Source organism: Hemicordylus capensis, chromosome 2, assembly GCF_027244095.1.
Source record: "Hemicordylus capensis ecotype Gifberg chromosome 2, rHemCap1.1.pri, whole genome shotgun sequence".
Taxonomy (NCBI): Eukaryota; Metazoa; Chordata; class Lepidosauria; order Squamata; family Cordylidae; genus Hemicordylus; species Hemicordylus capensis.
The window spans coordinates 183,674,691-183,701,641 of NC_069658.1; the positions used below are offsets into that span (position 1 = coordinate 183,674,691).

Sequence of the window (26,951 nt, forward strand, 5' to 3'; positions counted from 1 at the left end):
GTCGGGCAAATGGTAGAGTCTTGGTATTCCAGCATGGTAACCACTGTTGGCAAGAACACACAACATGCCAGCTGGGAACATGTACTTGCTGGGAACCAGAAATCACATGAAGCTGCCCATGGAGTATGAGGGATCTTTGGGAATAGGCTTTAACTAGGAGTGTCATAAGATTGGTGTAAGCCCTGGGACAAAAAGTGAAGATGGACCCCTGCCCCACTGGCCATCGTCTTAAGAGAGGTGTAAGGGGGAGAGCCAAGAGCAATTGCCACCCAACTGGTGGACTCCTCTCCCTCAGGGGCTCAAGACCACCCCGCCCCCATTGTAGATATGCCCCTGGTTTTAATGTATATTGAGATCTCTAACCTAACCCATGTGCTAAGGGTGAATGATCTAAAATAATGCAATAAATACAGTGCATAGTACTTCTAGGTTGTATTAAAAATCAACCCTGTTTCTCCTCAGAAACAGCCTCAAAGTTAATCTTAACAGCACTTGCACAGTTGTAGTGTAGCCCCAGGACATGATCTGGAGCAGCCCCTTTCCTGAAACTCAGCGGGTCTGATCAGTGGCTGGAGAGAAGACCACAGGGAAGCCTGTGTACACTGTCTTGAGTTCCACAGAAGAAAGGTGAGAGCAGGGGCGTAGCTATAATTGAGCAAAAGGGTTCAAAGAACACAGGCCCCCAGCTCCTGAGGGCCCTCCAGCTCCATCCCTCCCTATTTTCTTCATGATCTCCCTCACGCTGGGGGGCCGCCAGAGAGAGGGATGAACACGGGCCCCCTCTCTCCTAGCTACGCCCCTGGGTGAGAGTTAACTACAGTAGATAAAAACAGGGCTGGCAATTGACTAGTCAAATAGTGTCATATTTAAAGCTTTAATCTGCTGAAGCTGTGAATAAGAGAAGAGAATTCTGCTCATCAAAATCTGCAGTGTGCTAGAACAGGGAGGGTTTGATCCGTCTTGTGTAGTCTTCCCCAAGGCCCCTGTGGTCAGCTTCTGTACCTTAAATTCTCAAAGCAAGAGTGTGGTGCAGGTTCTCTAAAACAGTAAAGGCATAACATCTGCGTTAATAGCACCCCATATGCCCCCTTGCTTAAGTTCTTAAAGTAGTGCCTTGATGGAGAAAACATTTGGGGGTGGCGGGATGGGGAGATCCCAGCAGGCCCTAGGTGGCCCATTGCTGCATGATGACCTACCTTCTGCCCTTCTCTGTTTAGGAAGGTTCTGGTTCAGACCTTTGGATTTAGGAATCAGACAATGGACACTTGGCAGAATTACCTGACTTAGTAATAAACATGGAAATGAGGGGGTAAACAGGCTTCTTTTTAATCCCTTTACACGTATAGTAACACACACACGAAACAGAAACAAGGCTGTCTGGAACAAATAAAGATGTTATTTAATAACTCCTACCTATTTATTTATCAGATTTGTATACCACCCTAAACTTCTGTCTCTGGATGGTTTACAACAACATAAAACAAGTTAAAACATACATGTAAAACTCTTAAAATAATTAAAAACCACAGTTAAATTAAAAAGCTTGGGTGAAAAGATAAGGTTTTAGGGACTTGTTACAAGTTGTCAGAGATGGGGAGGCTCTTAGCAGGGAGCACATGCCCAGAGGTGTACCAAGACAATTTTGAAACCTGGACCTAAAGGCCTTTGGAGGTCTACTGCCCTCACCACCCCACCACAAAATAAGCTGCAGGGCATTATTTCTTACACCAGATCAGGAAACTTCTTTGTTTTTTAGAAAAATTTCTGAAGAAGATACTTCCCAGTGACCTGCACGTACTACATTTTGCACTGAGAATCCTGACACTTAAATTAGCTGAATGTACTAACTTTTTACACCAGAACATGCTCAGGGAAAGCTGGAAAACCCTTTTGGTTTCTTTAAGGAAAAAATTTGGATACTTCCCAGTGACCTGAACAGCCACATCATATTTAGCACTGAGAGTCCTGGCACTTAAATTCTGGCTGATTACCACCACCTTGCTCATTTATCACAAAGCGACAGGTATAGGCCAGAGAGCATTAAAAAAAAAAAAAAAAAAAGACGGTGCAACTTCCAATGGATTTATTGACCATTCAAAAACTAACTGGGATACAATACGTTTCCTGCTCAGTTCAAATGCACATATGGTTCACAAGCTAGCTTTGGACATACAGTGCATTTTGGGGGCGGGGGGGACAGTTAAAACCACGACACATGCCACTTGCTTCACAATTCTCACTTGGATTGCAAACCAACTTGAGCATAGGGCATTTTTTTTAACTGATTATTTGGATGTTAACAGTTAGCTCCACTTTCACTAGGTGTGAAGTACTCTGCAGATAGAATACTTTCTGCCAGCTTTAATGCAGATTGGGGGGAAATGATTTAAAAACTAGATTGACCAACCCACTTATATTATTATATATTAAAAATCAAATTGCCCAATCCACTTCAAATTCAATATTTAGAGCCCTCCCAACCTGCCCTACATCTGTGCCTGATATCAAAGCCCTGTGGCAAGCTGTTCAACAAATATTCAAAGGTGGGTGGAACAACTACAAAAAGGAAATCACATACAGTACCTCCATTACTAGGTCTGCGGAGTTGTCCCAGGCAGACACAGGCTCAGCACAGGCCAGGTCATGTAGTGTGCACAGGACACCATTCTGCCTCCTTTCTTCTCTGCTGCCTGGAGAGCTTCAGGAAATCAGAAAGGCCTCCGGAAGCCTTGCCCACCCACTAAACAGCTGATGGTCAGCTAGGCGAAGCTCAGGAAGGCTGCTGCTGGGAGGGGATCGGGCTGCAGGTGCCCTTGCTGGTGGGCAGGCAGCAGCACAGCAGGGAGATGGGAATTTGGAGGCCCTAGGGGGCATGGGGGACCGGACTTCCGCCCAGAAGTCCAGTACAAAGGGTGCCGATGTCCATGCCAGAGTCTTGGGGCAGCAACAGAAAAGACTTGCCCCTGCATGGCCGCCAGACAGACTGGTGGCAGCTGCAAATGGACATCTCAAGATTATCTCAATGGGCGGTGGGGCAGAAGATGTTCTCCTTAAAAGCCTGGGCCTAAGCTTTTTATTTATTTATGTATTCATTAAACTTCTATACCACCCAAACTTTCATCTCTGGACGGTTTAGGACTTTATAGGTTATAACCAGCACCTTGTATTTTGCCCAGAAACTTATCGGTAATCAGCGTAGCTCTTTTAGTATAGGAGTAATATGGTCTCTTCAAGTTGACCCAGAGACCAACCTGGCTGCCACATTCTGTACCAACTGCCGTTTCTAGACTATGTACAAAGGCAGCCCCACATAGAGTTCATTGCAGTAGTCAAGTCTGGAGGTTGCCAGCATGTGTGCCACTGTTTGGAGGTTGTTCATCTCAAGAAACAGATGCAGCTGGTGTATCAGCTGAAGCCACCACCTCAACCTGGGATATCAGGGAGAGGTGTTGATGCAGAAGCACTCCCAGACTGCGCACCTGTTCCTTCTGGTGAAGTGTGACACCAGTCTAGATGCCACAGTTAAATCTTTAGACAGCATGGCTTCCTGGAGGCTGGGAATTGCCAAGCACTCTTCTAGTCCCTTTTAAAAGTTGGCAGTGCCCCATACCAGATCACTTGGAGCCCCTCTTGCTCACAGCAAATGGAAGGCAATCTGATTTCTACTACCTTTTTGTTTACAAACATACTGACACTTAGGGCCAAGTGCCTTCAGGCTTTGCTCTAGGCTAACCTATTCATCTACAAAAGCGTGGAAGACCAAAACACATATGTATTACTTGCCAAATGGTGTCATCAACTTCCATGGTCTGTTATTAAGGATCAGAGATGGGAAGAGAAACAGCATGCTATGTATTTTCATTTACAAAACAAATCCTTTATACCACACATGAGACACCTTGGTTTGTGCACTGACAAAACATTCATGTACATGAGTCACAAACTAGCTTGGCTGACATTTGTTCAGAATACATCGTCCTATTCTGGCAACTTGCCAAGAGGGTAAAATCCTGCCTAATCCTGCAAGCTTTGGTTCTGTTCAGAAGTTGTAGCAGATGGCTATGTGAAGGAGTGTGCCTGCTCCCACGTAAAGAGAGTGTGACCCTGACCGCGTAAAACCATGTGTAATTAAAAAGGTAAGCCTCCAATTCCCAGCTGCCATGGAATACTTCAATTGACCAGCTTCCTAATCCTGGCTGGCTATCAGGCATACCCCTTCTGCTCACATTGTACGCCATGACAAAAGCAGAAAGGCCCTGCCAGGAACCATGTGATGTTCTGAACAAGAGATCTCTGGCTTTCAAAAGGATGAGGCTGATAGAGTGCCAGCACTGGAATATGAAGGCACCTCTTACCTTCATGATCAAGAGTTGGGTGCATTATGATAGCACCCTCTAATTTTTCCCATCTCTGTGTGGAATGAGTTTTGTTCTGGGCGGCAGTATCAAGGCACTGTGTGTGTGCATGCAGTCAGTGTGAGGCCTTCCTAATTCAACCTGAGCGGGATCTAAAATTAACTGAGCAGACATCAGAAAACTTGTGAGTGTGTGCACACCTTAGAGGGAATAGTGGCTGGGAGCCAGCGAATGCCTGGGCCAGATCTTGCCATAGCTATGAACAGATTCGATGAATTTAGAAAAGCCCCTGTTCCTTCTTGCCCAGCCCTCACTTTGCAATATAGGGATAAATATTATTGCCCTACCTTACAGAGGTTGTGTAAGGGTTACTTTGAATAGACAAGGTTGTAAAGCTGTGATCTTAAACTCCAGTAAGTGTGCATAAACCCTACTGCATTCAGACACTCAATAAACTGAGGCTTAAACTCCATCGAGTTTTTAAATAGACACGCTTAGGTTCGTTTGATCTCACGCATTGTACCTTTACTTTCATTTGTAAGATATCCAAATAAAACGTTGATGTAGGAAGTCAGCTGCGGGCAGCACGCGTTACCCAGCATGAAAAAGACGGTTCTCTATCCCAAAGGGGCTCATAATCTGAACAAGAAATATAAGGGAGACAACAGAGGAAGGGAAAGGAAGTGAGCGAGGGCAGGCGATTTACAGCATACTGCCTGCCATTCATGCGGTAAGACTGGTGCCTTAAGTGAAAACGACTCCAGAAGCATTGTACTATCTACACTTTCGCTGAAATGTTGTTTCTTGATTTCCTTCCATGTTGTGTGGAGCTACAGGTCCGGCCCTCTGCTGCGGAAAACGAAGATGCAGAAACGTGCTGGTTCCAGGAGGATGACTGAAAATCTGCTGCCCTATAAGGAAAGGTTTCTTATTTCAGTTCCTTCCCTGCTCTTCCCATTACTCGTGCAATCCAAACCTAAGGATCTGTGTGAGCGGAAGCAGTGGGGCTTATTCCTCAGTAAGCGCCTACTCTATGACTGAAGTTAGTCCATCCGTAAGCCCAACCTCTCGGAAGCGCTTGTAATGATCGAGGCCGCTACATTCAGGGCCATCACGGGACACGCAGCCATTAGAGGGGCACATGTAAGGTCCCCAACCCTGCCCTCCGAAGGCCGCAGCACCACCAATCACCACCAGTAGTCGAAGGGCATAACTATACAGTGGGAAGAAGAAGAAGCAGCAACCCCTTTAATTACCCCTTCATAAGTAATCTCTTTCGGGCCCCTAGGGGGAGTCAAAGGCATGTCACAATGAAGGGCAGAAGCCTACTAGGCGTTCCCTACCACTATTGCCACATTCAAAATGGCCGCCGTCTGTACGCGACACGACGCGCCGCACGTCTTGCATTTCTTGCACGTGGTGGAAAACGCCGTGTCTCCAAAGCCCAGCGTGGATGGAATCTAATTTTCGAGTCGCGTGTAGTATATCGCACCGAAGCTTTTCCACTCGGGGGCCGTGAGGAGTGCTGCTCTCTGGACACGCCTCCTCCTCTCTCCCCATCTCCAAGAGGCATGCACTGGAAAGCTGAGAAGCAGCTCGTAGTAGCCACCACACTCAGTCTAATGTCTTCAAAGGGCAATTAAAGACACGCCGTGCCTCTCTGTGACAAACGCATGGCCAGGAGTGCTGTGGCGTTTCATCATTTATTCAGGGGTGTGTGGGGACAAATGAACAGGATGGACACAAGTGTCTCTGCTGGGCTCCTGGGGAAGGGGGGGGGGGACGCCAGCGGCATGAATGTTTGTTGTAAAGAGCAACTTTTCTTCAGCTCCGAACTTTTCGGAAGAAGATGGGGGTGGGGAGGAGCCCATATTCACTTTTTGTCCCAGGGCCCACTCTAAACTTTGCTGCGCTGCGCCTCTGCATTTATTTCATTTTTATCCGGTCTTTCTTCCAAGAAGCAGAGTCCTGGCTTGTGAGGTAGGTTAGGCTGAAAGGTAGTAACTGTCCGACGAGGATTTAAAACCAGGTCTTCTGGTTCTGATCTAGCGCTGTCCCCTCCATCACATTGGTGTCTCTGTGTTGCATACATTATTTCCCTCAGCTTCTGATTCGATCTTAGCAATTTCCTCAGAGCCACTGTGTGCTTAATTCTTCTTTGTAAAAATAAATAAATCAGCTTTGTTCCGTTCAGCAGGAAGGCCCTCTGCATGTGCGCAGAGGCACTGTGCCTCTATATTCCACAACACCGTGGGAGGGAGGTGACTGGGCTGCTTTTTCGGGGCAAGCCTCTTCGGATAGGGAGAAGGATTGAGAGGGAGTTGTGTTCCGAAACCCGCTGCTGTGACCCCACAATTAATTAAAACTTTCCAGAGGCTGAAACCCCAGTCTTAGCAACCCTGACGGTCACGGATGCATTGCAGGTTGAATTGATGGCTGTCGCTTTGGTGTGCTCGTAAGAGATACGAGAGCGGACTTCCCAAGCTGCCGCTTCTTTTGCACGGACGCCCTCTAGTGGAGAAGCTTCCCTTTTCGTGCTCTTCCTGGTTCTCATGCGTCTGGTGGTAGTTTCTTATTGCTTCGCCTCCAGCTCCTGCTGGCGCACGCGCAGAGCGGCGGGGGAGGCGTTCCGAAAGGACTCTTTTCTTCCCCGTCCTTCGATCTATTTAAAGGGGAAGTGGCCTCTTTTTTTCTCCCCCCCCCCCACTCCGCCTTCTTCTTCTTCTTCTTCTTTCCCTCCCCCTTGTCTAGCCTGTCCTATGGCCTGGCCTTGGTGGTGGAGGAGGGCAGTAGTCATCATAAGGACCACGGGGGGATGGCCGGTCCTGGGTCGTCCCGGTTCCTTTACGACTTGCCCGCCTGGGTCATGGGCAAGTTCTACGAAATCATGGACGCGCTGGGCCAAGCGGAGTGGGAGCGCTTCGGTGAGTGGCAAGGGGGCGGCCGGGCGGGCGAAGGGGATATTCTCTTCTCATCATCAAGCACAGTATCGACATGGCCGGAGAAGGAAGGGTTAGCTAGAACGGTCGGAAAAGGAGCTCGAGCAAAGGGCGAAAGGCGTGGGTCTGTCCTTGACCCAGGACTATGATTTTGCTGAAATGGACCTAAAAAGGCTGGCTTGGAGAAAACTACAGCTTCGCGCACCACAAAAGTAACCTATGAAACTTGCTACCATGAGATGTGGTGATAGCCACTGCCTTCGATGCCTCTAAAAGGGAGTAGAGACATTCATGGAGGAGAGAGGTCTCGCAAAATTGCTGTAAACACGATGGTTGTATGGAACCTCCATGCTCAAGGGCACTGTTTCTCTTAATTTGGGCAAGATAGACCTGAAGGGAGAGCTTTTACTTTGTGTCCTGCTTGGGAGTTTCCTAAAAGCCCCTGGCTGGGCACTGTTGGAAAGAGAATGGAGGAGGAGGAGGTGGGGTCTGATTCAGCAAGGCTAGAAATTTCCCTACTATCCACAAAGAGCCCTCAAAGCAATTGGGAGAAATGTGCATAATTCCAAAATCAAACCATCATAAACACATATATCAGAGTACACTGAAGTGGACTCCCCATTCTCATGTACACCAGGGTACATGAGAATGTACAAGTTCTAAAAAAGTGAATGTAACATTAATATCATTATTAATTCAAACATTCATAAACATGTATGTCAAAATACACTAAAATGAACTACCAGTGTTCCTATTCCAATATGTACCAGGTTCTAATTGGACATGTTGTGACCTAAAATCTTCATTGGTGGTTCCTTTAAACTTGTAATATATACAAGTTTAATATATACAAATACAGAAACCTGGCCTCCCAAGTCTGGATAGCCACCATCTCCCTTGGAATTGTTGAATTATCCAGCTCATACGCTGCCATTCATCTAGCATTGACCTGCAAATCTCATTCCTATGACGTCTCCCATCCCTTAAGCTAAGTAAGGAGAACAGAGAAGTTGCATGAAGTAATCAACAAGGTTTTTAAGGAGCATATTGGAACATGAACATAGGAAGTCCATTTTAGTGTTTTTGGATGTACATGTTTATGAATGCTTGAATTTGTAACAATATAAATGTTGTTTGGTGTCTTTTTGAGAGCTTGTTTTATACTAGCACATGAGGATTGGGAGTTCCCAGTTGTACTTTGATATGTGTGTTTTTTGACTGATGCTGGGATGTGGCATCATCACCACCACCACCACCATCAACCCTGCCTCCAAAGGCTGCAACTCCATTTGATGACCAGCCTTTGAAAAATGTAGCTCTAAATGGGCCTATCTAAATTAGGAATCAAGCAACTGGAGGTTCTCGGGCATGGCTACTCAACTTTGGCCCTCCTGCAGATGTTGGCCTACAATTCCCATAATCCATGGCTATTGGCCAGTGTGGCTGGGGATTGTGGGAGTTGTAGTTCAAAAACAGCTGCAGTGGGGGCTAAGTTGAGCAGGCCTGTTCTACGGCCAAGTCAGCCTATTTTGAGAGATGAGGAGGGTTGGCTGGCTGACCCACCGCTCTCCAATCCGCCCCCCGGCCTCCATGTGGCACCTTCAGGAAAATAGTTGCTGAATTAAATGAACAGGGAGTGATGGGAATTGTAGTGGGTTGGCCATCTCTGGCATAGATGTCTGCTCCCATTCCACCTCCACCATTAGAGAATGATGAAGCAGCCAGAGAAGCAAGAGCTGTTGGGAAGGTGGAGGTGGGGATCCGTGTAGTGTTTGTAAAGAGTTCCATTATGGGCAACCCCCCAGACTAGGCTGTTTTCCCCCCTCCCACAAACATAGTTCTTAAACAATCCAGAAGGGCAGCTGGGTTGCAGGATTGGCCCAATATTTTTTGGTGACTGAGACTGAAGATTTGAATAAGGCATGCATACATATGTATGTGTGCAGGCATGTGCGCGCACACACACACACACACACACACACACACACACTCGATGAATGAAGCACTGTCCTCTACTTTGCTCTTGTAATAGAATAGCTACTTTGTTCTTGTAGAGCGCTTGCTGTTTGTTTAAATGGGGGTTTACACAGGAGAGCATCCCAGTAGATTGTCCCCCATGGGTCAGATTTGTCTGTCTACTGCCCTTAATAGTATTCCAGATTTGCCACTGGAGGAGACTGCCCTGTCTTGCATCATGGTAAGGTTGCCTCTGTTAGCTTCTTATTTTTTAAAACACACAGTGCTCGGGGTGGTCCCTTAGAGGCGAACCAGTATAATGTGGCCCAAGCTTTTGTGAGCAACAGCCTCCTTCACTGGGTTCATGAATTTTTGAGTGGATCTGTGAGATTGTAAATTTGCATTGGGATTATATTGGTTGGAGACCTCCCTGCAGCCCCAAAATGGTCAGAAGGGTGTAGGGAGCTTTGCATCCTAGGTTGAGGTAATAGGGGTACTAGGTAGAGGACTGGTGTCTCCATATGAAGACTCTATGGAGGACCACAGGGTCTCTGCTGTTTGTGACTGTACCAATATAACCCCAATGCAAATTTAACCAATTTAGGGGTTTGTTGGTTTGTTTGTTTGTTTATACCGCCCAAAACTTACGTCTCTGGGCGGTCTACAATTAAAATCATTTAAAACATCAAATCAATTAACAATTATAATCATTGAAAACATTGAAAACCCAGTATTAAAAATATTTAAACTATAAATCTAACTAAAAGCCTGGGTGAATAAATATGTCTTCAGTGTCTTTTTAAAAGTTGCCAGAGATGGGGAGGCTCTCATTTCAAAAGGGAGCGCATTCCAAAGTCCAGGGGCAGCAACGGAGAAGGCCCGTTCCCGAGTAGCTGCCAAATGAGTTGGCGGCAACCACAGATGAACCTCTCCAGATGATCTTAACAGGCGGTGGGGCTCATGGTGAAGAAGACGTTCTCTTTAATACCAAGGGCCTATATTGGTTGCAACCCCCCAGCAGCCCTTTGCTTTCCCATGGGGGCTTCTAAATGCACAAGCTAGGACCCCATCTCCATTCACACTGAACTGAGCCAAGGGTTAGATTGTGGTTGGGGTTATATGGCAGGATCCATTAATACGATCCATGATCTCATGATTGGGTTACTAGGTAGTTTTTGCATAGAAGAACCAAATGTGGTTTTGACAGGAACTTCTGCCCAGTTTCATACATTTCAAAGCCCCAAAGTAGTCACCTTGTAGAAGGGTGTGTAGCTTTGCAGCCTAGTGGAAATCAGGGAGAGGTTCTAGTTGAACGAACTGGTGTCTCCATGTAAGGAATCCGTGTATGGACCACATGGCCTCTGCTCTTTGCGACTGGACTTCAAGCACTTGGTGGTTGTGCAAATGGCGGAGCGCATCAACAGTCCTCTCATGGAGGCACTGGCTCATGCATTCAGTAGCTCCCTACAATTCCTGGCAAACCTCCCAGCAGCCCTTTGCTTTCCCATGAGAGGAGAGCTGGTCTTGTGGTAGCAAGCATGACTTGTCCCCATAGCTAAGCAGGGTCTGCCCTGGTTGCATATGAATGGGAGACTTGAGGTGTGAGCACTGCAAGATATTCCCCTCAGGGGATAAAGTCGCTCTGGGAAGAGCAGAAGGTTCCAAGTTCCTTCCCTGGCTTCTCCAAGATAGGGCTGAGAGAGATTCCTGCCTGCAGCCTTGGAGAAGCCACTGCCAGTCTGTGAAGACAATACTGAGCTAGATAGACCAATGGTCTGACTCAGCATATGGCAGTTTCCTATGTTCCATTGGGGCTTCTAATTGTACAAGCTCCATCTCCATCGCACTGAGCTGAGGTAAAGGTTTGCCCTATACCAAGATGGTGCCCAAATCAAATAACAGAATGGATTTCTGTTTTAAGTTTTTGGACTGGGTGGGTTCCAACCATGGGTCACCAGATGTTACTGGACTACTACTCCCATCATCCCCAGCTGCAGTGGCTAAAGGCCATTGTAACTTGCCTAAGCTAGGGTATCCTGTTGCTAAAGTTTTTGTGCTGTTGAGTCGGTGTCGACTCCTGGCGACCACAGAGCCATGTCGTTTTCTTTGGTAGACTACAGGAGGGGTTTACCATTGCTAACTCCTGCACAGTTTGAGATGATGCCTTTTAGCATCTTCCTATATTGCTGCTGCCCTATATAGGTGATTTGAACCGGCAACCTCTTGCTCTTTAGGCAAGTTACTTCCCTGCTGTGCCATTAGATGGCCATTGCTAAAGAAATCTCTAATTAATGTGGAATAAGAGTATGGCAAAACCTTCTCTGTGTCTTGAAGTCAGGACTTGGGTTCCTTCCTGATTTCCCAATAAATCTTGTGTTTCTAATTATAGCTTGTCCGGGGCAGAGACAGGAATCTGACTACTGAAGTGTGCTTACAGTTGCCTACATGTGTTTGAACCTTAATGCTATTGAAATGAAGCAACATGAATACCTGTGGGAGCCAAGAAAACAGGATGAATAAGAGTAAAAGTGGCATAGATTCCAGTTATAGGCTGAAAGCCTTCTGGGAATAAGTGTTTGTTTTTGATGCTGCTTGGTTCATTACTTGGCGGGATGGTGGCAACCCACATAAATATAGGGTGAAGGAGTAAAACTGGAGGAAAATCTGGTTTGTCTCTTCTAACTTACCTAGGATGGATATTAAATCACATGGCTGGATTTTGCCCGATAAAGTGCTATTAGTTAAAACCCTTGATTAATCTTCAGTCTATTAATAAAAGAGCACCCGGCACACCTTATTTTACTTTTATTTGGATATTTATATGCCACTATTTCAAAAAGTTAAGAGCCGTGTAATCCCAGCTGTGCAGTCTGCAACCTAAACCAGGTGGGGAGCACAGCTCGAGCAAAAACTGCAGTTAATTAACTGGGAAGTGTGTGTTTTACCTGTATAAACTGGCAGGCATGCTTTCTCTGGTTAATAATTAGTAACTAATCGTTAACAAGTGTCATGTTTTGAATTGAACAAAAGCCGAAGGGTCAGTGGAACATAGGAACACAGGAAGCTGCCATTTACTGAGTCAGACCATTGGTCTATCTAGCTCAGTATTGTCTTCACAGACTGGCTGCAGGCAGGAATCTCTCTCAGCCCTATCTTGGAGAAGCCAGGGAGGGAACTTGGAACCTTCTGCTCTTCCCAGAGTGTCTCCATTCCTTGAGGGGAATATATTGCAGTGCTCACACATCAAGTCTCCCATTCAGATGCAACCAGGGCAGACCCTGCTTAGCTTAAGGGGACAAGTCATGTTTGCTACCACAAGACCAGCTCTCTTCTCCTATTAGTGATTACCTAACTCCAGTGTGAACAAGCATAGAGGGTGCCAGAGGCAGCGCAAGCCCCCGCCCACCAAGTAGCTGGTGCCCTTCATTGATGAACCCTTGTGATAACTTGAAGGAAAAGCACTTTCTGTATACTTGGTGGTTTTTTTCTACAGTTTTTTAAATCACCGATCAGTAAATATAAACAATATAGATATGGACACATGCACACACGAGCACACACATACACCTATCCAGGCCTGATCAACTTTGCCGCCGCCCCCCCAGCTGTTTTTGGACAACAACTCCCATAATCCCCAGCAACAGTGGCCAATAGCCAGGGATTATGAGAGTTGTAGGCCAACGTCTGCAGGAGGGCCGAAGTCGAGCAAGCCCGAGTCCTATACCTACTTCCATTTATGTTTAGAATGGGAGTGTTAATAGGAAATACACTGTTAGTTTTTCTTTCAGAAATGTCGTATCTGGGACAAACTTGGCTCCTCCAGAAAACCTTTTTTTCTGGTGCTGCCAAAGTGAGCAAGACACAAGCAAAGGACTCTTTAACCCCCTTTCTCTCCTGAGGAAACAGCAGTGCTCTGCTCTTCTGCCCCTCAGCTGCCCATTCCCATCTGCCAGTGTTGACTCAAGAAGAAGTGCAAGCAGCTAAGATGTGAGAGAAGCCTGTCAGAGCATCAGTTGCTATCCATGGTGGGAGGGAAAGAGAAAAAGTAAATGACTCCTTTCCCTCTATTTTGGTGTAGGAGAAATTGGCCGAGGTTCATAAGGGCGTCTTTGGGATCAAGGGAAACATACTAGAGGTCAGATATTTGAAGGACATGACTGGGATAGAAAGATAATTGTCTCTTCTTAGCTTGGATCAAAAGGCAGGATCTTGCAGCAGATGAGGTAAGATTATAGGGCTTAATTTACATATGTTATTTTTAACAAGGAAAGGAGGTTAAGAGGATGCCACAGATGATCATGACTTGTAAAAATAGAAGCCAGCCAGATGCCTTTGTCACAAAGCTCTTGCCTTCAAGTATAGTGTAATAAGCAAGTACTCATAATGGGCCAGAGTTCTGCGGTAACGTTGCCTGACAGCAGATGTTTCAACCACCCTTGTCTTCTTTCTCTTCCTGTCTTGTACCCCAGCCTCCAGGATTGTACGAAATCAGGTAGAACTGCGTCTGTACGCAAAGAAGGACGAGAGGACACGCAAGGTCATGTGGTCCTGGATGAATCGCAATGCCCGTGTTAGCGACTTGCTCTGGATCCTTGATGACTTGGAGCTTTTCCTGGCACGTGATATCATCGCCTCATGTGAGCCTTAATCCCAGCTGTGCCCCCACCCTCTTCCCCCACCCCCAGCCTTGTCTGGGTATTGGTCAGTAGCTCGAGGAATTAAAGTGATGGGGTCAAGTCACGTTTGTATAGCTTCTGTTTTCTTTGAAGGAAGTTTTCAAAAGTAAGATGAAGGTCACCCTCCCTTCTTCCTTCCTTTTCTCTCTCCATCACAGCCCCAGAATCCCCCTGCCTGCAGCTTCCTTCTCGGTCTCTCGGCTTATCAAAATTCTTTCTGTCATCACACTTAGGAAGCTGCCTTAAACTGAGCCCGTCCATCGAGCTCAGTTTTGTCTACACTGACTGGGAGCAGCTCTCCAGGGTTTCAGGCAGGAGTCTCTCCCAGCTCTATGTGGAGATGCTGCCAGGGAGTGGACCTTCTGTATTCAAGCATGTTGATGCTCTTCCACTGAACTGTGACCCCATCCTCTAAGGGAAATATCTCATTCCCCTAGTGACCAGCCCACAGGTTTTCTGGGAGTTTGGTTCATTTAAGTAGGGAGTCTGAACCTTTCTGTTTAGGCAGACATTTTCTCTTAAGAGACTCTGGATTGCATATCTTGTTTCTGCATGTATTGATCTTTAGACAAATTGTGTGTTGTTTTTTTTAAAAATGTCGATAGTGGTTTTTATGGCTTAATTGTACTCTTTGATACTTTTTTGTTGGAAAGCAGATTATACATTTGAGGCAACAGTCAAAGATACTTGTTAGAGGAAATAGTTTTCTTCAACCAGTGAAAGGAAACAAATGGTCTTGCAGATTTTCCTGGGGAAAAGGGCATTCCATAGGATGGTTGTCATCACAGAAAAAGTCCTACTTCATTCCTTTGCTGATCTCAGATTTAATACCATCTTTTTGCACCAAGAACACGCGGGTTCTACAAATTCTTAACCAACAGAAAAGGCGGGAGTGGGAAATTAAAAGGGTGTGGGGTGTCTAGCCACTCCCTGTCAGCCACACTCCTCCTTCAGTGCCAGTCCTGCCCCCGGCCGCCCACTTGGTATGCAACACGCAGCAGCGCTAAGGAGTTCCACCACCTCCCTTCTCATTTGTGTGACGAGAGAAGCGACCGAACTTCCCAGCACCGTGTGATCTGGATACTAAATGAAACGTGCACCTGGATTAGGCATTGGTGTGCAGGCACGCCTCTCATTTAGTATCCAGCTGACTCAGCGCTAGGAAGTTTGGTTGCCTCTCTTGTCACTCAAAATGAGAAGGAAGGCGATGGAACTCCTTAGCACTGCTGCATGTTGGATACTCAGCGGTGGGGTGGGGGGAGGAGTGTGGCTGATGGGGAGTCCTGCTGGCCCTCAGCCCTGCACCCTCCTAGGAGTGGCCCTGAGTGTGTCCCACTTGCTCCAAGAGCCTGCTGGGAATTCCAGCAAGGCAGGCTCTTGAGGGGGTGGGACAGGCTCTTGAGAGGACGCAGAGCATCCCCCACCAAAAAAACAGTGAGAATGGGCGCGGGAGGTGTTCAGGAAGAGGAGGCGGCAAGGCAGGGTGCAGAGAGCAGCTGGGTGTGGGCTTTCTCATTCATTTTTAAGTAGAACCGCTCAAAACTGTGGGCTCTAAACAAGTGCGGGCACTTGCTTTGGGTGGGTGATTGGCGCGAAAATACAGTAATCATATAGCCCTCTGTTATCTTTGTTTATTTATTTAATATATTTATTTACCACCCCAAACTAATGTCTCTGGGTGGTTTACAATAAAAGAACACAAATTTAAAAAAAAATAAATATCTTGCGGCACTGTTTCGAAGCCGAGAGAGAGAGACTTCCTGTAGTCGCCATTAGTTTTTGTATCTGAACTGGGATCCAGCTTAGGATTCCAAACCCAGCATGCGCACCACTGCTCCACCCTGGCTTATGCCTTGCATGTCTAGATCCAGGAGGCTTTCTGGTGGTGGTCAACTGCCTGTCTCCACCTTCAGCTGACGCTGTTAGAACCAAGAATATTGGCTCCTGCATACAGTAGTAGCTGCCAGGCCTGGCATCAGAATTGGCCAAATGGGACACTGACTGGGGGCCCAGAGCCATCGGCAAGCTCAAAGCTGAACCCTGAGGCCCTGTTCAGTGCCCATCTTTATGCGGTGGTACAATTCTCTGCATAACTTAAAACAGATATAGTTACAGTACCTATACTGTTGAACTCTAGATGGTTTTGAGCTCAAGGGAGTTACCTGAGTCTATGGTGTGCATACAGACACTTGGGAGCCAGCGTGGTGTAGTGGTTAGAGTGCTGGACTAGGACTGGGGAGACCTGAGTTCAAATCCCCATTCAGCCATGATACTAGGCCAGTCACTTCTCTCTCAGCATAACCTACTTCACAGGGTTGTTGTGAGGAGAAAACACAAGTGTGTAGTACACCGCTTTGGGCTCCTTGGAGGAAAAGCGGGATATAAAATGTAAATAAATAAATAAATAAAATAAAATAAATGCTGAATGATACATTCTGTATCTTCAAAAAGACTTGTATGCCAGAGTGGCAGAGCACAGGGTGTTCACAGGGGTAAAACTGGGATCTGCAGATTTAATTGTACTCTGAAGCAAACATTGCCCTTGTCGTGATCCCCAAAACATTCTTTGATTGTTCAGCTTGTTCTTTCTTATCTTATCTTATGCTGAGGACATAACTTGGATCCCTGCCCATTGCTTCCAGCACTGCAGCTTTAACTTGCTCAGATGCTAAACTCCTGCACGCAGCATCCTTAGACGGCTGCCAAGTGGGAAACAGCTGGGGTGAGCCGTTCAGTGGTGGAAAGGAAAAGCAGTCTGTTAACATATCTGTGTATAACACTGCTAGCTTCCATGCCATAGAAACATTGGTGACATTTCAACCACAAGTGGCAGAACCTAGCCCTGAAAATGTTTAAAGGCCCTTTGGCAAATACAGGCCACTCATGTGCTGGGGACAATTCTGTATGCTCCTAGTATACTTTCCCTGCAAAATGAGAGCCAGCGTGGTGTAGTGGTTAGAGTGCTGGACTAGGACCAGGGAGACCCGAGTTCAAATCCCCATTCAGCCATGATACTAGCTGGGTGACTCTGGGCCAGTCACTTCTCTCTCAGCCTAACCTACTTCACAGGGTTGTTGTGAGGAGAAACTCAAGTATGTAGTACACCGCTCTGGGCTCCTTGGAAGAAGAGTGGGATATAAAATGTTTTGTTTTTTTTAAATGGCCCTAAAGGAAAGGAAGGAGAAGGTAGACATGGGCATCCAACAATGTGAAATCAAAGGAACAGAATACAGTGAGTGACAGCTTGAGTGTACCTCACATTTGAATGCTTTCTGACACGGTTGATCTCCATTCTTCTCTTTTAGGGCAGCCACCATCATGCTCCCACAAGCCCAGTGCGATGTCTTCTCATCTTCCGCCTGTCTCCCCTAAGCCTCCACCTGTCCCACCTGCTCCAGATCCTGGTGGCAATCACAGCAGAGTCAAGACAACGATGTGGGAACCCCAGAAGGGAACTGCCACACCCACCGCAGGTAAACATGCAGTCGGTCTTCCTTTTCACACCCACAGGTGTGAAACCCTTTCTGCCCTCTGAAGGGTTCTTGTCTCATAAAATAATTCTTAATCATGGGGCTTCTGGGCAATGGAAGAGGGCAGGGTGCATTGTATCACAAATCTTTTACCCTTTCATAGACTGATCGATGGGGCTCTGTGTGTTTCTGTGATTTTGCCTTTTGAGTGCAGGACCGGATGCTGCTGGATGCAGAATTTCTGCGTTTGTTTTAACAAAAAAAACCCCAGACTTCTCATGCTCAGGACTGTGAAGATAGGTATAAAATGTGTGAGAAGTCCTCTCTTCTGCTGCTCAGAAAGGACGCCTGCTTTTTCCTGCCTTCTCAAAAATGGCACTTGAAATGAGAACTCTAGTGAGGAGATCTGGCTGGTGCTGGCTGGCTGCTCACCAGAGTTCTGGGGGCACTCACTTCTGGCAAGTGAATCTGTAGATTCCTGAGAGTAATAGTATTATTTTTGGATTTTATTAACGCCATTCACATACCTGTTTATTTTGATTTACATTGAATTTATCAAAATGTATAGCTCACTATCAATATTCTCAGAGTGGCTGACAAGTATTAAAATGTAGCAAAAGCCATTAAAACCTAGAATATATAGAGCATCTGCCCTGTGCAAACAGCTTCCTTGCCATCCATATTACACCCCAAAGGCCTATATAAATAAAGCCTTTATCCACCTATGAAAGATTGCAAGCAAACTAGCCAGAACGGCATCGTTCAGCAAAGAATTTCACTGAAAGAGTGCCACTGCAGAGAAGGCCCTGCTCCTCACAGCCACCTGTGTGACTGGCAGAGGTGCCCAGGGCAGAGCCTCCGCAGCTGACCTGAAAGCAAATGGAAGAACATAGAGGTTATATATCTTTTAGTAACTGCGAACCTTCTTGTGTGTTGATTCTAAACTGGGACCCTACATACATTAATCCTCATTCACTCCTTAGCCCCCACCATCCTGATCATGCCTGAGCTGAAATCCAACCCTCTAAATAAGGAGGCTTCCAGTGCTGACTTAGACCTGCCGTTTGCTTCCCTGGCTCGCCTGCTGCCATTTTGGAGAGCACAACTGCTCAGAACCCTCCCAGAAAAGAAATCTATATATGTAGAAAGCTAGGCTAAAACCCTTCCTTCTACCATCTTGTTTTCTATGTGGAAGAAATGTTTTTGTATGGAGAAGCCCTCAGAAACGTCAGGACTTCACTGAAGTCTGAAGTGATGCAGCCTCAGGGTGGGAACTAGACCTTGGTCTCCTTGAACGGCCGCCTCTTAACAGAAGAGCATGAGGCTTGTTTAATGTTCTCTTTGTAAGTGAAGGCACTCTTAAATACATTGATTGTCTTTCTGCACCGCAGCTTTTCCTCACTGGTTTAAACAGTACACAATACATAACGCCTATGAACACACTTTTGGTTTTATATGGCAAATTTCTTTATTGATGTGTCCAAAGGCATCCATCATTTCAAATTTTTAATGGCGGTAATGTACTTATGTAAGCATCAGAATTGCCGCTCTAGATCAAATGGAGATCCATCTAGTCCAGCACTGTGTCTCCCAACAGGAGCAAGCCAGGTGGCCATGGGAAGCTCACAAGCAGGACATGAATGTGATTGCTCCCCGGCCCTTTTCCCCTCGCTTCAGAATCTGCTGTGTGGAAACAGGGAAGTTCCATTTAGCTGATTTAGCTATCCTCCATGAGTTTGCCTAATCCCCTTTATAAAGCTGTCTGAATTGATGGTCATTGCTACATCATGTGGCAAAAAATTCCGTGGAGCATTTATGCATTATGTTGGGGGGGGGATACTTTTTCCGTCCAGCCCTCCTGTCCATCAATGTTATGAGTGACCCCAAAGTTCTAGGATTAGGAAAGAGGGGGGAAATGTTCCCTCCTCACATTGTGTGTAATTTTAAAAATCTCTGTTATGTCCCTGTGTAGCAGTATTTTTTGAAATTAAAAAGTGCTAATGTTTACCTTTCCTCATAGGAAAGGTATACCAACTCCAAGATCAGTTTAATTGGTCTTTTCTAAATCGTTTGTGCCACTCAGATTCTTGAGACAGCATGACCGGCATATTCTAAATGTGGCTGCACACATCACTTTCTGTAATGGCATTAAGATTCTTGCTGTTTAAAAATGTTTTTGATCCTTTTCCTAAGAAGGGGGTTTGGTAAACTAGATTATGGAAATGCAGATCTGGAAAGGATCACATAACCTTACCAAGAAGACCCAGTTTGCATTTTTACTTTACCTTCTGGCACAAAGTGAAAACTTTTTTGTAACTTGACCTGGCCCTTCACCTTGATCTCATCAGACAATACTTCAAACTGTGGTCTGGCACGATGTCTAAGTTGACACGTCATGGTTTGCAATCAGACAGAAAACCAGAATCGGAAATGAAACATATTTTGAAGTGGGTTTGCAAACTGTAAAAATAAAGGTACAGTTGTGCCATGGAGTCGGTGTCGACTCCTGGCGACCACAGAGCCATGTGGTTTTTGGGGGGTAGAATACAGGAGGGGTTTACCATTGCCATCTCCCACACAGTATGAGATGATGCCTTTCAGCACCTTCCTATATCACTGCTGCCCGATATAGGTCTGGGAAACATACCAGCGGGGATTTGAACCAGCAACCTCTTGCTCCCTAGGCAACTTACTTCCCTGCTGCACCATTAGGTGGCATGCAAACTGTCGCGTGGTCTAACTATATTAGGCTGGTTCACACTATCTTTGTGAACCATCAGGCATCCTATCCAAGTTTGTGAGCTGTGCATACTCCCTTCTTGTGATTGTGTGCTTTTAGGAAACAAGATGCCTTTGGAGGGTGTAGAATCCAGAGAAAAGAGTTGTAGCATGCAAGGACAAGGCAGTGGAGTAGAATCGGGAATATTAATGGTTTAATGAAACAGATCTTATTTACAGAGTGACAAGTGCAAACTGCATTTAATGATCTTGTTGCTGGTTGGTTGTTAGCCCCGCCTCCACTCCAGGACTGGAATAAATGTAACTAAAGCACCATTCAAAAGCTGGCCTGGATCAAGGAATGGGTTGACCAAAAACACCATAGAGAGAAGTGATTATCAGCAAGGCTCACGTTGAGTAGGAGAGCTACTCAGCAGCTGCACCCAGCTGTTTAATGAAGTAGAAGGAAAAACTCTCCTTCACAGCATGAGCTTCACAGACTTTCACTCCCCACCCCCACCGTTTTCTAAAAGTACACAGTCATGAAATGGGAGTGCACACAGCTCCGAAATTAGGGTAGCCAAACACTTGTGCTCCTCTATTAAAGATTGTGTGAAGCAACCTATTGTTTGGTGTGATGTTTAAGTGGCGCAGTGGGGAAATGCTTGACTAACAAGCAGAAGGTTGCCTGTTCGAATCCCCTCTGGTACTATATTGAGCAGCAGCGATGTAGGAAGATGCTGAAAGGCATCATCTCACACTGCGCAGGAGGAGGCAATGGTAAACCCCTCCTGTATTCTACCAAAGAAAACCACAGGGCTCTGTGGATGCCAGGAGTCGAAATCGACTTGACGGCACACTTTACCTTTTACCTGAATTGCCAGACCACAGCTATGTCCCTCACTAAGCTTCTGGAGGTGGTGAACAAACTGATGAATATGAGTTTTGTGAAGATGAAAAATGCAAGGAGACAAGCCACTCTAAACCATAGTTTGCCTATTTTGTACATTTGCAAAAACTAGCCACAGCTTGGGCTCTAAACATCAGTTAGCATGAAGCATGGTTTGGTGTGATGTCTGAATTGAGCCTAAGTCTGTACTAGTTTAAGCATTTATTTATTGCTCTTGCTTTTTATATGAGACTTTATGGTCCTGGTTTCAACTTTATCTGTACAAAACCTTTGATTGCTTCCACTCTTGAGTGAATCTGCACACTTGCTTTGAATTAGGTTTGATTGGATTACAGAAGGTTTTTTTTCCATTGCTTTTATTAGGTTTATGGTTAGATTCATATAGGGTCTTTAATTGCTTTTCATTGCCACTGTATTTTCTGTTTCTGTGAACATTCTTTGAATTATTTGTGTTGGAACAGGGATATGTAAGCGTTTAAAATAAATGAATACATAGACCTTGCTGCCTCTTTAAAAAAAATATGTTCAACCTTTTATTCAGAACATAGTGTGAGGTTGTTATGGGTAGGGAGAAGAAGGGTGCATGTTCCATTGTTTTTTAAGACTGTGATGAGTCCTAGTGGGAGACACCTCTTTTCTGTAACCTGCTCCTAAGGTATAGAGGGCCCACTGTGAAATATTCTCTCTTTAGACAATAACGAGTAGCTTGGAAAGGTGATGATCTGCCCACCACCAGGGTTAGATATGCTTTGTATGAACAGCAATTGAATGCTATGGAAGACAACCTGTTTTCTCCCCAATTCTGTATGCTGAATTCTGCGTTTTGTATTAGCTATATACATGCCTTTTTGCAGATTTTACTTCTGCCAATCATGAGAAGAGCCATTGGGGAAACCCTCTGTGCCCACCCTCCCTCTGAAGCCACTCTGCCGGGAATCGTGGAACGATTTCCGAGTGGTCTATAGATATCTGTCACTCCCCACGGCTCTGTCTCAAATGCCAAATAATTGTGAGTTTCTTGGGATACTGAATTTCTATCTAATGCAAATTCTTAAAATGTTGCTCCTGTTTGATACTTCTCCTGAGCTCTCCTGTGGCTTTCAAAATCTATTTCCAGCCCTTTCAGTGCAGTGTGCTAAGGATAGATAAGAAAAAGAGCAAGGAGACAAAAGGTATTGCCCCTTGTGTATCTCAGCTGTAACATCACGTCTGCTTCTTCCCTCTGTGAACAGAGCCCTCCTTTCCTTCACTGCCTGGCCCCTCTCCCAGCAGCCACCTCAGCAGTATCAGCCAGAGCAGCTCACCTTTGCCGCCCATCCCTCTTGATGTGCAGGTATGGGCTCAGTCCTCTTGGCTCTCATCCTAGCTGGTCTCTGACTTTGTGTGAGGGAGGGAGGGATGAAAAGATAGGGTGGATAATCTGTTGCACTGCAAGGGAGGTGGTGTTTGAGCCATTGGTTCATGGCAATTACATGTGGAATTGTGTGTCTCGTGGTTCTTAAATGCCAATCTTGAAGAGTTTTGTAAGGTTCTAGTTGTCATGATTTGTAGGGTTACATGCTGCCTAGTTATGTGAAGCTGATATATTTCTCAGTTGGTTCAGAATGAATATTTTGTGTCGTGTTCAGCATTCCCAGAAGTTGACGACAACTCCCATAACCCCCAGCCAAAGTCAGTTGTAGCTAGGGATGATGGGAGTCTTCGTCAACTTCTGGGAATCCCTGTTACAGAGAACACTGTGTTCCTTCCTTATTCATATTCTTCTACTACTTAGTTTCTTTCATACTAGTCTTCCTGCCATCTTAAAATAGTTCTTTTTCTTCTTTCACCTTATTGGTTGAGGTTGCTCATGGCTCTGCTCTGAGCTTCCTCCTGTTTGGTACTTTGATCTTTCCTCCTTTTCCTCTTGTTCTTATTATCCACTCTCCTCATCGCTTCTCCACTGACTTAAGTCAATTAAAAGCACCAATCTCTTGCCAATACGCTTGCTGCTCTCTCACCGAATGGCTTCTAACCACCTGAAGACTAATTTTTTCAGACCAAGCTTCTTGATTTTTCCTTTTCCATTATTTTCCTTCCACTAATTCTTTCCCCCTTTTTCTTGATTAATTCTATTATTTGTTCTCTTTCTCAGGATGGGGACCTTCTTCATTCTCCCCTTATCCCATATCTAGCTCTCAACAATTCCTGCTGTTTCTGATCTGCATCATAGGAACATAGGAAGCTGCCATATACTGAGTCCGACCATAGGTCCATCTAGCTCAGTACTGTCTTCACCAGGCCTGCACAGCATAAGGCCCGGGGGCCGGATCCAGCCCGCATGGACTTTTTTCTGGCCCTAGGGATGGCCCAAAGTATTGTGGTGCCTGAGGTGAGGTGCAAAATGCTGCTTTGCCCCATGGACCTGGTGGGGATCAATCCCCTTTCAAAATTGACCTTTGCAAGCATTGACGGTGCATGGGAGACAGGGAAGAGGAAAGGTTGCTAGGAGCCTCATGCTCTGGGGAACTAATAATTGCGTTCGTTAATATTTTAAATAATTAATGTCAATGTAATCATTAATGTGCTGAAAACTTACCTCATCTCCTGCATACCAAATCATGGTTAGTTCTGGCCCACCAGGGTATTTGACTTGTGTACCTCTGGTCTTCACAGACTGGCAGCAGCTTCTCCAAGGTTGCAGGCAGGAATCTCTCTCAACCCTATTTTGGAGAAGCCAGGGAGGGAACTTGGAACTTAGATGCTCTTCCCAGAGTGGCTCCATCCCCTGAGGGGAATATCTTACAGTGCTCACATGTGGTCTCCTATTCATAGGCAACCAGAGTAGACCCTGCTTAGCGAAGGGGACAAGTCATGCTTGCTACCACAAGACCAGCTCTATTCCCTTGAATTGCAGATTAAGGGCAGGGAGGCATAGATTGCAGGGCTTTCCAGAAATTTTGGAGCAGACATTTTTTCTGTAAAAAATTCCCATGCAGATTTCTCCCTCATTTGAAAAATTGGCATTTCCCCCCCTTAAAAAACAAAACAAAACAGCACAACTTTTCCTGATGCTTGAAATGGATTGTGATCTGATTTGGCATGCTGTTTGACCTATTTATACAGTAAAAACAAACACCCCACCTCATCATATTAATCTCCCACACTGTATCTCAAAAGTTTTTCAAGAAGAAATTTTAGAAATCGAAAATTTTCCACAGAAAAGAAGTATAGGGGGAAATTTCCATTTTGGAAACTTGTCCATGGTAAACTTTCAACCCAACTTCTCTGGCAGAGACTGTGGCTTGCCTAAGGCCAGTTGATGGCAGAGGTGAGACTTAAACCAAGGACTTCCTTTGGTTCACGAACTTAGCCACCATATCACACTAGCAGGAAAGTCTTCTGGTGTGGTGGCTACAAGTGTAAGCCAAAAAAAAAAAAAAAACCCCTCCTGGGTCACATCTGACCTCTGCCATCAACTGGCTTTAGGCAAGCTGCTTGCTCTCACTCTCAGCCTCCCTGCCCACAGTCTGCAACGTAGCACAACCTTTTAGGGATGTTGAAACTAAGGATAACTAAGAAAATGCGTCTGAAGAATGTTTTAAACTCAGCAAATATATATGTGTCTGTTGTTCTCTCACCTGATGCCACAAACATTATCGTTTATTATTGCAATATTTTTGTGAGTCTTCTTGCTTCTTCCTTTCAAATCCCATCCCCTGCTTTCTTGATTCTCCTCCTCATTTAGTTTCTCTGCCCTTGATTCTCTTTCTCCCCCTCAGCCTGAAACTTCTGCTTGGTTCTTCACGGTCTGTATTCACTTGTGCCGCCTCATCTCTGCCTCTTTCCTCACTTACTTCTTTTGCTCCTCTAGAACTAAAATTCTCAAGAAGCCAGGATTATTGCTACTCGCCGGCCACTCCCTCTTACTGGAATTAACTTCTTCCTGAGAAAAGGCAGGCCTCTTTCATGACTATATTCTAAGTGGTGGCTGGCAACTCTTTTTTCTTTGCACTTCTCCCCAGGGATTATTCTTGGGAAGGGAGGGCATGTTGGGGAGGTATAGGAAGAGAGATTGGGAGTCAGTGCACAAGTTGCCATTGCCTTGGGGTTAGTGGGAGCGCAGCTCTCCTGAGTGAGTGTTGAGAGGAGATGCCCCCTTCACACTGCTTCTCTTTCTCCTTCCCCCTGCCCTTCAGGATAATACCTCCCTTGACTCTCGGTCCGCTGCTAGTGCCTTTGAGTGGCCGTTGAAGGAATTGCTCCAGGCCACAGGTAACTTTTCCGAGCACCTGAAGATAGGAGAAGGAGGCTTCGGTTGTGTCTACCAGGCCCGTCTACGCAACACTGTCTATGCTGTCAAACGGCTTAAAGAGGTATCAGCCATGGGTATGGGGGCAGGGGGAGGGGTGAAGCTGTAGCTCATGAGCCTCACGGTCTGAGTTCTGGTGCTCCCTTCAACCTTGTTGTTGCCCCCTTCTTAGCTGGCCTCTGGAAGAATAGGTTGTGACTTGATAGCTGACTACACACTTTGAATGTATAAGGTCCCAGGTTCAGTGCCTGACATCACCCAAGAAGCAGGAGTGGGCAAGCCCTCTGTTTGAGTCTCTGGTGTGCCATGGCCAGTTGGGGTTCACAGGGCCAGTGGGACCCACCCGGGGTATGACTCAGCTCTATGTAGCCATTGTTCTTGAACTGTCTTTTGCTCTTACTGGCCTTAATTTTCCGGGGGGGGGGGGGAGAATCAATTTGGCTCTTCCATTCTACCCACAATGCACTGCTTCTCACCTTTCGAACTTGACTTCTCCTAAGGGGAAGTGTGTTCCGGATAGTGACTTGTTGATCCTCTTCCTTTTTCTCTTCCTTTGGCTAATAGGAAGCAGAATTGGAATGGAGTGTAATAAAGAACAGCTTTACCACAGAAGTGGAAAACCTCTCCCGGTGAGCACTCAGGACCAGAGGCGTAGCAAGGTTGTAGTGGGTCCAGATTTCAAAATGCACCCCCCCTTCACTGAAGCTCAGCTCATGAAGTAAAGAAATCTTATAGGAGGCTGAGTAGTGGTAACAAAAAGCATAGTAAAATTTATTATATATATAACCTATGCACCACAATAGAACATCATCCTAAATTATTTTTTAAAAGGTTTTGTAAACTGTGGATGATGCAAGTCATGTAATGGTATTAGAGAAAGACATGCTGTTCTGGTAGCTCCAAGTCTTAACACTCACATCAGTTTTGGAGGATGGATCCAACTGAAGGAAGCCCAGGTGGGTGCGCGGCTGGGGGTGTCAGTCATGTGACTTGCCTCTGGGGCACCCCCAAGGCAGTGGGCCCCCAGACAACTGTCTCCCCTTGCCCTATTATAGTTACGCCCCTGCTCAGGACTATGAATTGGAAGGTTTGGGGATATAGAGCAAGAACTGGGATAGTGTGGGAGGGATTTGTGAATGTGATTGGGCATAGAGTCAAGCTGGAATTGCTATTTCTTCACACTGTCTCCCTATTCGTTCCAGGTTCCGCCACCCCAACATTGTAGAGTTTGCTGGTTATTGTGCTGAGCAGGGATCCTTTTGTCTTGTCTACGTCTTCCTACCCAATGGCTCCTTGGAGGACTGTTTGCATAGACAAGTACTTGCCCAGACTTCTACTTTTCTCCCCAGCTCTTTAGTTTTTTTGGGGGGGTGGGGGGAAACACCCTTGAGAAGGAGCCTCCTGTACCTCCCCATTTGCTGATCTGTTTTTGTTGTTTCTCAGGTTGGTCCCTGCCTCTCCTGGGCTCAGCGGCTCCATGTGGCAGTGGGAGCTGCGAGAGCTATTCAGTTCCTGCACAGCGATTCTCCCAGCCTCATCCATGGGGATGTCAAGAGGTGAGAGTGCGAGGAGGGGCACTTTCCATCCTGGGGTGATCTAATGGGGCCTGGTTTTAATCTAGATAGGAGGATGGCTG

General features: G+C 46.0%; 1 protein-coding gene and 1 long non-coding RNA gene across 4 annotated transcripts in view; one reads left to right on the forward strand and one right to left on the reverse strand.

The window, feature by feature from the left end:
- Positions 1 to 1,378: 1,378 nt before the first annotated feature.
- LOC128345646 (uncharacterized) lies at positions 1,379 to 6,891 on the reverse strand. The gene is made up of 2 exons (XR_008316554.1): positions 5,612 to 6,891; positions 1,379 to 5,266 (listed from the first exon to the last, which is right to left on the reverse strand). It is a non-coding gene; the product is annotated as an uncharacterized LOC128345646 (long non-coding RNA).
- Positions 6,892 to 7,000: 109 nt separating this feature from the next.
- Positions 7,001 to 26,951, forward strand: part of IRAK1 (interleukin 1 receptor associated kinase 1) — a 31,760-nt gene continuing 11,809 nt past the window's right edge. The window contains exons 1-8 of one of the 3 annotated variants that reach the window (XM_053297900.1): positions 7,001 to 7,279; positions 13,720 to 13,887; positions 17,232 to 17,399; positions 22,257 to 22,357; positions 25,203 to 25,379; positions 25,880 to 25,944; positions 26,518 to 26,632; positions 26,759 to 26,871. In XM_053297900.1, the coding sequence (XP_053153875.1) occupies positions 7,171 to 7,279; positions 13,720 to 13,887; positions 17,232 to 17,399; positions 22,257 to 22,357; positions 25,203 to 25,379; positions 25,880 to 25,944; positions 26,518 to 26,632; positions 26,759 to 26,871 (1,016 nt within the window). In that variant the 5' untranslated portion in view covers positions 7,001 to 7,170. The remainder of the gene's footprint in view (positions 7,280 to 13,719; positions 13,888 to 17,231; positions 17,400 to 22,256; positions 22,358 to 25,202; positions 25,380 to 25,879; positions 25,945 to 26,517; positions 26,633 to 26,758; positions 26,872 to 26,951) is intronic. The other 2 variants (XM_053297898.1, XM_053297899.1) reach the window with 2 other exon arrangements.